This window comes from Quercus suber, unplaced genomic scaffold (assembly GCF_002906115.3).
Source record: "Quercus suber isolate HL8 unplaced genomic scaffold, Cork oak 2.0 scaffold_131, whole genome shotgun sequence".
In the NCBI taxonomy this organism is placed as follows: domain Eukaryota; kingdom Viridiplantae; phylum Streptophyta; class Magnoliopsida; order Fagales; family Fagaceae; genus Quercus; species Quercus suber.
In genome coordinates this window covers 1185683-1199963 of record NW_027069594.1, presented here as the reverse complement: position 1 = coordinate 1199963, position 14281 = coordinate 1185683, and the positions used below count along the sequence as shown (strand labels likewise).

At 35.4% G+C, this 14281-nt stretch overlaps 3 protein-coding genes and 1 pseudogene across 3 annotated transcripts in view; 2 read left to right on the top strand and 2 right to left on the bottom strand.

Annotated features, from left to right (window-relative positions):
- LOC111995669 (probable linoleate 9S-lipoxygenase 5) overlaps positions 1-4490 on the bottom strand; it is a gene marked incomplete in the record, with an annotated part of 7931 nt that extends 3441 nt beyond the window's left edge. Inside the window, 2 exon segments of the mRNA XM_065776275.1 lie at positions 1254-1542; positions 3811-4490. Of these exon segments, the coding sequence (XP_065632347.1) occupies positions 1254-1542; positions 3811-4285 (764 nt within the window).
- Positions 4491-9657: 5167 nt separating this feature from the next.
- Positions 9658-10446, bottom strand: LOC111995672 (probable linoleate 9S-lipoxygenase 5; annotated as a pseudogene).
- Positions 10447-12202: 1756 nt separating this feature from the next.
- LOC136068726 (uncharacterized) lies at positions 12203-13018 on the top strand. Its single transcript, XM_065776248.1, has one exon. The coding sequence runs from the start codon at positions 12203-12205 to the stop codon at positions 13016-13018; it is 816 nt and encodes a 271-aa protein (XP_065632320.1).
- An 87-nt stretch (positions 13019-13105) lies between these two features.
- Positions 13106-14209, top strand: LOC111995655 (uncharacterized). Its single transcript, XM_024027576.1, has 2 exons — positions 13106-13577; positions 13728-14209. Exons 1-2 carry the CDS (start codon positions 13106-13108, stop codon positions 14207-14209), a joined length of 954 nt encoding a protein of 317 aa, XP_023883344.1.
- The last annotated feature ends 72 nt before the right edge of the window (positions 14210-14281 follow it).

Here is a 14281-nt window from a genome sequence, read left to right as displayed (position 1 = left end):
GTTGCATACAAAATTCATGTTTATTAGCATGTATACTTCCTCCTATAAATAATTACCTTATTAGAGAAGAAAATGCGGTCTTTCTTGTATTTGTCTGCAGGGTAAACCCATGAATTGCAAGCAAAATGGATCTGACCTTGTCCTGGAACATCTTCAAGCGTGATACTATTGAGGTAGAACTCACTATGATGATTATTTCTTATTAAAATTGCCCCTGGAACTTCCATCTCATTGTCCCAATCAAAGGTAACCTTGAAAGCAGACTCACCCGCGGTTAAGGGGGTGATTGTAGTAATCCAATCTTCCAAATATGCTGGTTCTCCAAGTTTTCCTTGGAACCCGTTTTCTATAACATAAATAATTAAAAAACAACAAATTTGAAATTAGTTATATAGTAATTCAGAAGATAGTAATCATCAACTATCAAAATGCTAATATTTTATTATTGTACATCTAAAGATATCTTAAATGCAACGGATTGATACAGATCAAGGTAGTTAAGTTGTAGCTTCTTGAAATGATTAGGCGAAGTTCACTATCCTTACATTTGAGTTTTCAGTTTGGCTCATGTCAACAGGTTTTAGTAAGTGATCTGCACCAGTGTTGCAGAATTTCATAACCTTACACATTGCTAACTCAAACAAGGGTATATTATACAACAACTTTCTTCTAATGCTCCAGTGCACTTTGCTATAGTCTAACTAACAACAAAAGACTTAGTCTAATGCTACACTTTTTTGTAGTCTAACTAAGAACGAAGACTTCATCTAAAGCTCTATTCCACTGGAGTGGACATAGGAGTGAGCACTAGACACAAAGTCACAAACCAAACTCATGGTCTAACCTCTTGGACCTTTACAATTTTGGTGAGTTCCACTTTTCTTTTTCTAATTTAGGAAATGAAGGATCTAAATGCTTACATCTGAATTAGTTCTATAACATTTTACTCTAGCTTTGGAGATCAGTGAATGAGGCTTGGAGGTGTAAAACTTAAACCCAATCTATCTCAAATTAGTCCGTACCAACCCCCAAGATAATTTAGCCATTTACAAGTACACAATTTTACTCACTAGCAATGTTGGACTAAAGCCATGGAAATTGGTTTCTACGTTTTCCCATTGAATAGTCCAAAGTCCTTGAATTGGTCTCCATGTGTCTCTGGGTAGAGAACACTTTAGTACGAGAAAACTTTGAGTAGGTAAGCATAGAAATTAACATAGTCAATACCCAAAAAAAAAAAAAAAAAAAAAAAATTATTAGAGAAGAAAATGCGGTCTTTCTTGTATTTGTCTGCAGGGTAAACCCATGAATTGCAAGCAAAATGGATCTGACCTTGTCCTGGAACATCTTCAAGCGTGATACTATTGAGGTAGAACTCACTATGATGATTATTTCTTATTAAAATTGCCCCTGGAACTTCCATCTCATTGTCCCAATCAAAGGTAACCTTGAAAGCAGACTCACCCGCGGTTAAGGGGGTGATTGTAGTAATCCAATCTTCCAAATATGCTGGTTCTCCAAGTTTTCCTTGGAACCCGTTTTCTATAACATAAATAAATAAAAAACAACAAATTTGAAATTAGTTATATAGTAATTCAGAAGATAGTAATCATCAACTATCAAAATGCTAATATTTTATTATTGTACATCTAAAGATATCTTAAATGCAACGGATTGATACAGATCAAGGTAGTTAAGTTGTAGCTTCTTGAAATGATTAGGCGGAGTTCACTATCCTTACATTTGAGTTTTCAGTTTGGCTCATGTCAACAGGTTTTAGTAAGTGATCTGCACCAGTGTTGCAGAATTTCATAACCTTACACATTGCTAACTCAAACAAGGGTATATTATATAACAACTTTCTTCTAATGCTCCAGTGCACTTTGTTATAGTCTAACTAACAACAAAAGACTAGTCTAATGCTACACTTTTTTATAGTCTAACTAAGATCGAAGACTTCATCTAATGCCATATTCCACTGGAGTGGACATAGGAGTGAACACTAGACACAAAGTCACAAACCAAACTCATGGTCTAACCTTTTGGACCTTTATAATTTTGGTGAGTTCCACTTTTCTTTTTCTAATTTAGGAAATGAAGGATATAAATGCTTACATCTGAATTAGTTCTATAACATTTACTCTAGCTTTGGAGATCAGTGAATGAGGCTTGGAGGTGTAAAACTTAAACCCAATCTATCTCAAATTAGTCCGTACCAACCCCCAAGATAATTTAGCCATTTACAAGTACACAATTTTACTCACTAGCAATGTTGGACTAAAGCCATGAAATTAGTTTCTACGCTTTCCCATTGAATAGTCCAAAGTCCTTGACTTGGTCTCCATGTGTCTCTGGCTTAGAGAACACTTTAGTCCGAGAAAACTTTGAGTAGGTAAGCATAGAAATTAACATAGTCAATACCCAAAAAAAAAAAAAAACAAACAAACAAACAAACAAAGTATAAAGATCAAAAGAAAATGCAAATTGACTGGGAATTTTGATCGTTGACTCTTTGTTGAGTGTCAAGCCCCTGGGTTGTTGAGTCTCATTAATCCATATCACACTGTCTTTATTCACTTTCCCATTTTCTAAAAACAAAAAAAGATTACTGCTGCCACACTTCATTCCCTTTCATGAATAAAGTTGGGTTCCATTAATCTTTATTCTATAAGGCCTGTAATCGAATTTAATAGCATATTTTAGATATTCCCATAATTATATGCTTTTCTTTCTTTACTAATAAAGTAATATTATTACTTGTAAGTTGTGACACATTGCTTTCACTATCATTTCCAAGGTGAAATCGTTAAAATTAGTAAAATAAGAAGAAATTTATTACCCAAAAAAAAGAAAAAGAAAAAGAAGAAGATGAACTCACCTGGGTCACCATTGACAGCACTAATGAGCTGCAGAGAGACCTTTTGGCCTAAAAATTCATGCAGACGATCAAGGAACGAAGCGTGAAAGTCGTTGAAGTCCAAAACGTTCTTCTTCATCAAAACCACAGTCCCTTTGACCTTCGAGTTCTTGCTCTCGTTGAAAATCTCCAAGATGTTGTGTGAGGATTTGGCTCCTTTGGACACCGGGACTCCTCGTGACGGAGTTTGGCCCTTCTTCTCAGCTGTTGAAGTGACACTCAGTGATCGAGATCTCGTCAACCCAGTACTCTTGCTGCATGAAAAACCATGCCACTTCATGGTAAAAAACAAGGGTCTACTAGTTACTGATGTAGTAGTAGTTTGATCTCGACCCTTGATTGATGATTTGACCGTGTAGATTGGCCTGTTAACCCCACATGAAGTTCCTGCCAAGGACTTCATGGGAGTCAGACTCAGATCTTTGGAGTGAAACATCTCTTGCTTCAAGTGGTNCAAACAAACAAACAAAGTATAAAGATCAAAAGAAAATGCAAATTGACTGGGAGTTTTGATCGTTGACTCTTTGTTGAGTGTCAAGCCCCTGGGTTGTTGAGTCTCATTAATCCATATCACACTGTCTTTATTCACTTTCCCATTTTCTAAAAAGAAAAAAAGATTACTGCTGCCACACTTCATTCCCTTTCATGAATAAAGTTGGGTTCCATTAATCTTTATTCTATAAGGCCTATGATCGAATTTAATAGCATATTTTAGATATTCCCATAATTATATGCTTTTCTTTCTTTACTAATAAAGTAATATTATTACTTGTAAGTTGTGTGACACATTGCTTTCACTATCATTTCCAAGGTGAGATCGTTGAAATTAGTAAAATAAGAAGAAATTTATTACCAAAAACAAAAGAAAAAGAAAAAGAAGAAGATGAACTCACCTGGGTCACCATTGACAGCACTAATGAGCTGCAGAGAGACCTTTTGGCCTAAAAATTCATGCAGACGATCAAGGAACGAAGCGTGAAAGTCGTTGAAGTCCAAAACGTTCTTCTTCATCAAAACCACAGTCCCTTTGACCTTCGAGTTCTTGCTCTCGTTGAAAATCTCCAAGATGTTGTGTGAGGATTTGGCTCCTTTGGACACTGGGACTCCTCGTGACGGATTTTGGCCCTTCTTCTCAGCTGTTGAAGTGACACTCAGTGATCGAGATCTCGTCAACCCAGTACTCTTGCTGCATGAAAAACCATGCCACTTCATGGTAAAAAACAAGGGTCTACTAGTTACTGATGTAGTAGTAGTTTGATCTCGACCCTTGATTGATGATTTGACCGTGTAGATTGGCCTGTTAACCCCACATGAAGTTCCTGCCAAGGACTTCATAGGAGTCAGACTCAGATCTTTGGAGTGAAACATCTCTTGCTTCGAGTGGTTTGCTAAAGAATATAGGTTTGAGGAATTTGGTATGAGGAATGGAAGAGATGAGTAATTGTTAATGGTATTTATAGCCTTTTCTAGGTGAAATATTGTGGTATTGAGTATTGACTAAAAAGTATTTTAAGATGAAATCGCAGTATTGACTGGAAGTAAATATAAAGATTAATAAGAAGCTTCACTTGTTCATATTGGCCTTTTTCCTTAACTTTTCTTATAAAATTATTCTAAAGTTGATTCTAACATCTTTTATCATTTACCCAACAAGGTTGCATATCTTATCCACCCAATTCCTTTATTCGCTTATCAAAAGAAAGATTCTTTATTTTATAAATAGTTGTTGTTGCTACAATATTTTTATAACAAATTATAAGTAGTTAGTTGTTATTTATTGATTCTAGTTTAAATTTGTTATTGAAATTACTTTTTCATGTCCAGTCCGTAACAACCTGCTATATTGTGGACATTATAATTTTTTTTTATATATTTTATTTGCTTAAACAAAACAAAAGAAAGAGAATCTTTTGGGAAATTTATATATGCTGCGAGGGAACGAGAGAGGAAAGTTATTGGCATTTATTTGGTATTGATTAAGAAGCTTCACTTTTCAGATTTCCCTTTTCCATGCCTTTTCTTGTTCAAGAATTTTAAATTTGGCGCAATGTTGTCATTTTTTTTTTTTCTCAATCTTTTAGCTTATAATATTATGAATGCATTTGGATACGGATGAAATCTCCTGCGTTTGCCTTTTTTTTTTGGACCAGCTATGAACAGTGCAAATAGGCAAATGAACAGCACTTTTAGTGTGAACTGTAACTTTATTATTATATTTTTTATTATTTTTAATTTTTAGTTTTTAGCAAAATAAGCGATATCCCAACACACTTTATATGTTTTGGCTACTTATCTCATCGATATTTGGTTAAGATTTCAATTAACTCAACGAGTAAAGTCTTTTATTGTAATAAGAGACTAATCGGTGTCTTGATTTAATCATAAAGAATAATCATTAAAATCAGATGTCATAAATTGAAATCACAATTAATCATTAAAAACGATTTAGTCTCTGTTTAAGGGCTTGAAAATATTATTTTTAAGATGGGTTTAGGACCCAAAAAAACACCCATGAAAGGGTAAAAAATCAATTTTAAATTTCATGTCCAGACATAATAATAGCGTCGACTTAGAAATCCAATCCTTTGAAAGCGCGTACGATACACTTTCCTACAACTTTCTTGAAAACGTTTTAGAAGAAATTATTATCAATTAATAACAGTAGCGGTTTCACATTGCCCACAGATTTGGGTTTTGGAGTTTTGTGGGGGTGACTGGTTCATATTCATAAAGGTCCGTCAACTGGGCATTTGTACCGGGTGTCATTGATAGTGGATTCTGCTCTCAAATTTTGGTATAAAAAAGTAATTCTTTTGATTTTCTATGATAAGAAAAAGGGAAAGTTTGAGGTTGAGATTCGTGGCCAACTGGCCATGCCATTGTTTTTTCATGATAAGAAAAATGGATTTTTGGTTTGATTTTGATACTCTCTTGTTCATGGTAGAAAAGGCAATTTATGTTAATGGCCCCAAAATTCACATTATGTTGATGAAATGGATATTAGTAATGTTGGCCCCAAAATTGTCCAATTTTTTTTATCTGCTTCGTCTTTTTTTTTTTTTTTTTTCTTTTCAAGATCGCTAATTTGCTTCCAAAATTTTCAAATGAATTAGATGACTAAATTCTTGAATTTTCATATAGTAAACCTGATTTTCATTTTCGTATTGTTAATTGTGGCAACCTTTTCAATCCAATTAAGCAAACATAAAATAAAAATTTAGAACCTCTTGCTTTAATGCAAAAATTAAATGTGTCCATGAAATTTCCCTTTTTTTTTAGTGTGTATTTGGTTTAGCTTTTTCTTTCCCAAGAAAAAGGAAAAGTTAAAGGAAGTCTTAAGGCAATGAGTTTTTTCTTTTGATAATTTTTTGTATTTCTTATAAAAATGAAACTGATTTTTTATAAGTTAAAGAAAAATATATAATTGATTCTTTTATATAATTTTTTGTTTTTCTTATAAAGTTGGTATCAAATTTTTTTCTATAATGGTCTATTAACAATTATAGTAAGGGATTGGGATCCATAAAAAAATTATGTAATCATTTAAAATCTCACTTTTTTTGAGGAATTTGTATTTTTTATCTAACTTTTTTTTTTAATAAGATAAATCAAATGAGAAATAAACTAATAGCAAACAAAGACTTGAGATGAGAACACTAGGAAGTCAACCCCATGACTTAGCCCTTTTCTTTGTGATCACATTCATACTTCACAAATCACACCTACCACGTATATTATAATTTAAAGACTAATAAATTAATAAAAAGAACAGGAAAACCTAGCTATTTCCAAACTATAGGGTCCTTTTCAAATTAAATTCACAATTTAACTAGGGGGATAAACTATAAAGTAAACTAGCTACTCAAGCATCATCATAAATAAAAAAAATGGAAACATTAATTTAGTTTCGTATGGGTCTTTGTTTAGTCATTTAAATAGAATGTCGCAAGTTCTAACCACATGTTCTTGAAAAGGGCATTGATTTTAATAGTCTATGAGAATGGTAGATGGCTATGTAAACAGGTATGAACACAGAATTAAGAACTATTTCTAATTGTAATTCTTTATTTGTGTTTAAACTTTGGTCAAGGTCTCGTGCTTGAATTATTTTCCAGGGCAATGGTAATCTGGGCAAGACTTATCATAGAAACGAGTGCTGAGCAAAACTGATATAATAATTAATAAGTCGCCATCCAAGATTCATTAAAACTTTAGTACTACTAAAAAGATGAGTAAAGATAATTATAATGAACAGTTGGTTCAACATGCATGGTTGTATCCAGCAAGAAAAAAAAGGCATAAATTTATTGCAGCCAATCCAATGTATTGATAGGATCATTTGCGATGTTGACTATAAACAATAATTTTTTGCAGTCAATACTCAATACCCTAAATTGAATTAGTTTCCAATGACCACTCATTCCAAATGAGTGTCAAAATTAACAAATTAAATGGATATGTTAGGCGGTGGGTGTAATCAAAATAAACAGTTTATCGGGGCACAATAAATTGCAATGTCTACCGCATCCCAAACAACATATCAATTTGTTAATTTGATATTAATTAGGACTGTTGAGACTAGTCACTAGAGTACACATTGCAAATAAATCTTGAATTAGACTAATAATTGAAAATTAATTCAAGGTTTTGTTTCATTTTTTTTTTTTTTTTTTTTGCAATAAAATCATTCTTTAAATGTCAAATTAGAACGCATCATTGTCGCGATGGTCACTCCAGAAGCATAAGTGTTTGAGGGGTAAGGGTCAAAGTTTAAATCTCTAATAAGGAGTTTCATACACATATATACTTATATTAGGTTATGGTGAAATTTTTATCTTGTATAAAAAATAAATAAATAAATAAATGTCAAAGGTCTTTTAACTCAGTTGACATTTGTTAGTATTTTTAACATGGGCAAAACTTAGATACAGTACCTTACATACTGTTCCTTAGGTTCCCCACCTATATTTTAGCCACCTGTCAAAGTTAAAAACTTCAATAAACGGCGTTAAATTTTTTCTCTTTCTGTTGATATTATTAGTTTTTCCCCTCTCACCTGCATTAAAACATCCCTTGTCTTCGCATCTCTCAAACTTCAAGTTGGACAATAGAGAATGGTTAGATTTTTCTTCTGCTAAGAATGGCTCGAGAGATCTTGATCCATATCTTCACAAAAAAATGTTATTATTTCAAAATTTTATTAATATTATATCCTATATCTGTATCATCATCATCCTCAAAAGCCATTAAAAAAAAAAAAAGCTAGTTCTTTTCTCTCTCTCCCNATACAAAAGAAATAAATAAGACAGAAATGCAATACAATCAATGCCTTAAGAATCTTCAAAGTATTGCCAAACTTTGTGAAGGGTTTTATAGTTTAACTGACAAGTTTTGTTTTGGTGTTTTTAATAGAGACGTCAATTTGCTCACCTACAATGAACTATCAAATTATATTATTATTTAAAAAAAACCGGTTAACTGTCTTACTCTTAGCTAAAATTTGGAGACTTGTCTTTGATAAAGATCACCTTTGCGCTCAAGTGTTTTGAAGAAACTCTTTATCTACCAAAAGGGCTCAATTTGTCTAATAACCGATCTACTAGGCTGGGAATGTTTTTTCTTAAGGGTTCGGATGGGTTGTTGTCAATGGGTGATTCATCAACTTTGGGCTTGATCAATTTATCCGGATGGGCCCAAGTATGGTTCTCATCCAGGCCTACTTTACTTGAGTAAGAGAAAAGAACCATACAGTCAATTAACTTTCTTTTCCCATGAGTGGGCTGGGCTTGGGATTGGCATTTATTGTATATGATTTTCCCACATAACTCCATAGGTCTCATGGTTATTAGATGAAGTGGATTGGGCTTTTTTAGCTTCAGGTAAGGGCCTACCACATGGGAAATTGGGAATTGTTATAAACCCACAATAAGAATTTATTTGGAACTTTAATTCTGAGATTTTTGTGTATTTGGCAATTGTCTGATTTGGGAATATGCAATGGCCTTATTGAATGTAATTTTTTTGATTTTTAATCTTTAAATGTCATCCAAACTTCTTCTCAAAAAAAAAAAATATATATATATATATATATATATCTCTAAACTGACAAAAGAAATTCCTAAAACATCTTTTCACAACTGGCTTTTAACTTCTATCTTATTGACCATAGGGCAAGGCTGCACACTTCACAATAAAGGTTGTTAAGTGTGAAACACACCCACACATATTCACAATCATGAATTGTGTTTGTAGCGAATACAAATTTTGAATTTTTGATTCATCCATATAAGTTTGATTGTTGAACATGACAAGTTAACCCCATAAGAAATAGGACTAATTTGTCACACAAGAATTTGCATGCACAATCATGCATGTGTCTCTAAGGAAATACAACTGAAATTTTTGCTTCATCTATTTAAATTTGATTGTTAAACATGAAAAATTAGTGTACATAGCAAAAGCATTAGTGAAAATGGATTAAGCATGCAGTTATTGTAAACAGTGAAATGCAATTACCAGTTATTGTTTCTACTTGTACTATTAGCATTTTCCAACAAATGATGCCTTTTAAATCTCGTACCAATTATTTGACAAGGGTGCTTGAAAAAGCATAAGAATTTATAGCTACACATCTTTATTGAAGAGGAAATCAGTTATGCATAGCATAAGTAGTCAAGAAAGATGACAGATAAACACTGTTGTGGAACTCTAATAACAACCCAAGCAGTGGTAGAGAAGCTCTAGATTGAGACACTATTAGAAATTCCCATGCCAGTTAGTCCACCTTCACTAGTGGGATAGAGCAAAGTAAATGGCACCTTCACAGGTCCAGCTCGGTTTTTCCACTTCTTATCATTGTTCATTGTCATAATTCTATCCTCAATTTCAGCTAGCTTCTTTCCAAATCTCTCAAAGGCTTCTAATGGCTTTGTGTCAAAGGTCCATTCAGGATTATCTCTCTACCCAAGATAGACCTCGTCCGTAGAATGCCTTGACAATATTTCTATAAGGGAAATACCAATAAGTGTGAGGAGCTGGGCAGTGATTGTTTTCAAGTAAACCTTATCAAGGTCTAATTTGAGTTCTTCATATTCAGGAGTGCTTACTTCAGGCATGAATCCCCGGCTTATTGTTGGCCGATTTGGGAGGTATCCTGCATAAGGGTACTGTCCAAAGTTAACTGCTGCACGGAGAGCAGAAGCAATCCATATAATGATTGTGCATGTTTCAACAAGCTCTTCATGCGTCTGCATTTTAGGCCACCAGGGCTCATCTTTCTTGTCACCATGACCCTTCTCTCTGAGTTCCTTCCACCAGGATTGGAGTTCAGCAACTTTCTGAACTACGCTATCAGTCTCATAGTAGAAGGAACAATATTCTTCAACCCATGATTTAATTGCTGACCAGATTTCAAGGCTATCAACAGCATATGGATAGTCCTCAATCACTAAGCGGAGACCATGTGGCAAATTTGGATCCTTAACTGCCATTCCTCTGAATTCAGCAAAAGAAGTAGCATGTCATTTGAAAAAAGATCATAACCAACCAATGTTTTCATTTTATTCGTAGTAGTTTAGGCCTTTACAGCTATAAGATAACCAAATTTTGAAGTCTAAATTTTGCCGCAAACTTCTTTAAACAATATGCATTTGTGGAGTGTCATTTAGCCATTTTCAAGAACCTTTTATGTGTTATTTTGGCTCAATGTATAACATGAGCTGTTGATTCTTGTTCCTCATTCTCATCATCTTAACAGAATATGGAGGATTGGAGATCGAGTGTCAAGAAGAACAAGCATAAGATGATTTGATTTAGGAGAGAAGGATCACAGTATATAAGAGCAAATGGTGGGGTGAAGTTATAGCAAAATTTTAGCATTTTATTTTTTTTTTATTATTAAATGAACGTAATAATGTAATAGGAGGGGGACAAAATGCCTTGTCTTGCTTGTCTCGTTCTATTTGGCTCCATCTTTATGTTTTGGGCCTAGGACCTTATTTGAAGACTGAGGTATGTTCGAAGAGGAGTATATGATTGATAAGGATCCTAGGTGGGAGAAATATGCATGAAAATGATCAAAGAATATAGTCCGAATAGTATGTTCTCCTCAGATATGAAACATATCGATCAAGTACTTGGGAGGGTTGAGTGACTTTCCTGGCAATTCCGATAATAAGGGTGAACCTCAGACACGTATAAAGATGATAAGAACAAAAAAATATCTAAAAGAAAAGCTGCTACCACCGCATTAAATGCACTGCAGCAACTGTTCTGACTGCATTAATGTGGAGAAGACCCCTGAACAGTGCAGTCTCAACTACCGCCACTCCTGGAGAACCGATGAAGATACCTGATGGGACATATACTCAAGTTAACGTTTAGATGAAAAACAAGTGGACGATTAGGATAGTCTAGAAGAAAACTATATAAGTGTAAAAGTCCTCTTAGATAGGGGGAGGATTGGAGCTCTAAGAATTGTATTAGCCTTTCAAACACTAATTTATCTCTTTGGACATCATTTTATTTGAATTTCACGTGTGTTTTTATACTTGTTCATCATTTGGAATCTGCACTAGACATTGCTTAGATCATTCAGTCTAGCTCTTTTACCCACTCTCTACAAATTCATTATATTGGGCTTGTTGGGTTCATATCCAATATCTTTTAGGCTTGGGTTACAAATATAGACCCTACAATTGGCACCGTCTGTGGAGAAAGTTTGAGCAAGGGTGGAAGCAACAGTTGTTGATGGTCAAACCAGGGCAACAACCAGCAAAATCCAGGGCATCCCAACACGTTGATCCTTTTCTTAACTTAGAACAAAGACATGATCGTGAAGGTAGTATACATGCTATGCATACTGACCAAAGCCAGTCACAAGGTGGAAGTCACGTGTCTCATGCAGAAAAGAACAAAAACATGCAACTGGAGATTGACCAGCTAAAAAGGGAGTTGCGCCAGGCAAAGAGGAGGTGGAATTCTTCTTACTCCGATGATAATTCTGACGATGATCAGGACGTCACTTATAAACGAAGGTCTAGAACACCAGTTAGTGAGTCTTTTTCCTATGAAGAAGAGCACTATCGTAAATGGCAACCTCGAAGTCCATCACGTGGAGGCGTAGGGAATGATGCTATAAGCAAGGCCTTGAACCAAATCTCCAAATCGCCTTTCACGCGTAGGATTGAAGAGGTAAGACTTCCTCACCATTTTCATCAACTGACATTCACTATCTACAATGGTAAAACAAACCCTGTAGAGCATGTGAGCCACTTCAACTAGAGGATGGCAGTCCATTCTAAAGATGAAACTTTGATGTACAAAGTTTTTCCCTCCAGTCTTGGACCAGTTGTGATGAGGTGGTTTGACAGCTTAAAAGTAGATTCCATTAGTTCCTTCAAAGAACTCACTCAAGCATTTGGTTCCCGTTTTGTCATCTACCAAAGAGTAGCCAGGCCCTTAGCTTCATTGTTATCCTTGAGCATGCAAGAAGGTGAGACCTTGAAAACGTACTCAGATAGGTACTGGGAGATGTTCAATGAGATAGAAGATGATTTTGAAGGAGTGGCCCTTAGTACGTTTAAGCTCGGCCTCCCTATTGATCATGGTTTAAGAAAGACCTTAACTGGTAATCAGTTACTAACGTGCGTCAGCTCATGGACCGTATTGACAAGTATAAAAGAGTTGAGGAAGATCAGTAGTAAGGAAAGGGAAAGGAAAAGGTTATCCCTCAAGAGAGGAGGAATTTCAGGTCGGACTGTTACAATAGCAGTAAACTGCGGAGAGATTTTGCTGGACAATCAGGATCAGCAAATCTTTAAGCAGTCAACGCTGTATTTAAAGAGCCAATACACCAAGTTTTGGAAAAGATTAAGAAAGATTAAAAATGAATCATTCTTCAAGTGGCCGAATAAGATGGTGGAAAACCCCGAGAGGCGTAATAATAATCTCTATTGCCAGTACCATCAGGATCATAGGCATACCACAGAGGATTGCAGGAGCCTGTGGGATCATTTGGACCAACTGGTCCGCGAGGGTAAATTGAGACAACTCCTACATCACTCTAGTGGCCGAGAAAGTCAAGTGAACTCGGAGCCTTGAAGGGATGATTCTTCAAGGCCTCATTTGGGAACTATCAATGTCATCTTCGCCATACCATGGAGAACAAGATCCTAGCCGTCTAGGGAAATGTCGATAGCCCGTTTACCCACAGGAGGCCTTAATCACAATCTGAAGAGAGCTAAAGTGAGTATTTTACTAGTTTTAGGATTCTCGGACGAAGACAAGATTGGAACCATCCAGCCTTATGATGATGCTTTAGTGATCACTCTTAGAATTGGGGGGTATGATGCGAAGAGGGTAATAATAGACCAAGGCTGCGCAGCAGAGATAATGTACCATGATCTCTATAAGAGGATGAACTTAAAACCTGATGACTCAACTCTATATAGTTCTCCCATGGTGGGTTTCGAAGGAAGAGTTGTTATCCCAAAAGGCCAAATACGATTACCCGTGCAGACTGGTTCAGAGATAGTAGAGGTAGATTTCATTGTCGTAGACGTGTATTTACCTTATACTGCAATTATGGCTAGACCTTGGCTTCATATGCTAAGGGCTGTTTCCTTTACTTTGCATCAAAATGTTAAGTATCCATCTGAAGGTCAAGTTAAGGAAATCCTAGGAGATCAATTTATGGCGAGACAATGCTTAGTGGCTGCCATCTAGCATAAGTCCAAGGTTAAGTCCTCGGCCCATGCTAGAAGAGATTTATAGCAATCAAAACCTCTGGCATTGCACGCTAATGATTTAGCCGAGGGTGCGAGGTGTGAAGATTTGAAAAAAGTTTCTATCAGAGATGATCCAGAGAATTTCTTTCAAGTCGGATCTCAATTACCTCTTCAGGAGAAGGAAGCGCTTATAGAATTCCTTAAGAGAAACATCGATGTATTTGCCTGGAATGCTTATGAAGTCCCGAGGGTGGATGCAGAATTCATATGTCACCATCTGAAGGTCAACCCATTAATCACCCTTAAGAAACAGCCTCCTCAGCGCCTATCCAGAGAACATGCTGATGCAATACAAGAGGAAGTAATGAAACTTAAGCAGGCTAGAGTTATTAAGGAGATGTTTTATCTTGAATGGCTAGCTAATACTGTAGTGGTGAAGAAGAAAAGTGGGAAGTGGAGAGTGTGCGTGGATTTCATAGACCTCAATAAGGCGTGTTTGAAAGATCAATTTCCTATGCCTAAGATAGACCAGCTATGGATGCAACGGTTGGCCATCATCGGATGAGTTTTTTGGATGCTTTCCAAGGTTATCATCAGATACCATTAGCCCTAAATGATCAGGAGAAGACTGCCTTTG

Excerpts from the sequence above, each read along its gene's own strand:
- LOC136068726 (XM_065776248.1), top strand. The coding sequence starts at position 12,203 with ATGGCAGTCCATTCTAAAGATGAAACTTTGATGTACAAAGTTTTTCCC.
- LOC111995655 (XM_024027576.1), top strand. The coding sequence starts at position 13,106 with ATGTCGATAGCCCGTTTACCCACAGGAGGCCTTAATCACAATCTGAAG. Across the intron at positions 13,578-13,727 it reads TGTTAAGTATCCATCTGAAG|CCGAGGGTGCGAGGTGTGAA; the intron begins GTCAAGTTAAGG and ends CTAATGATTTAG.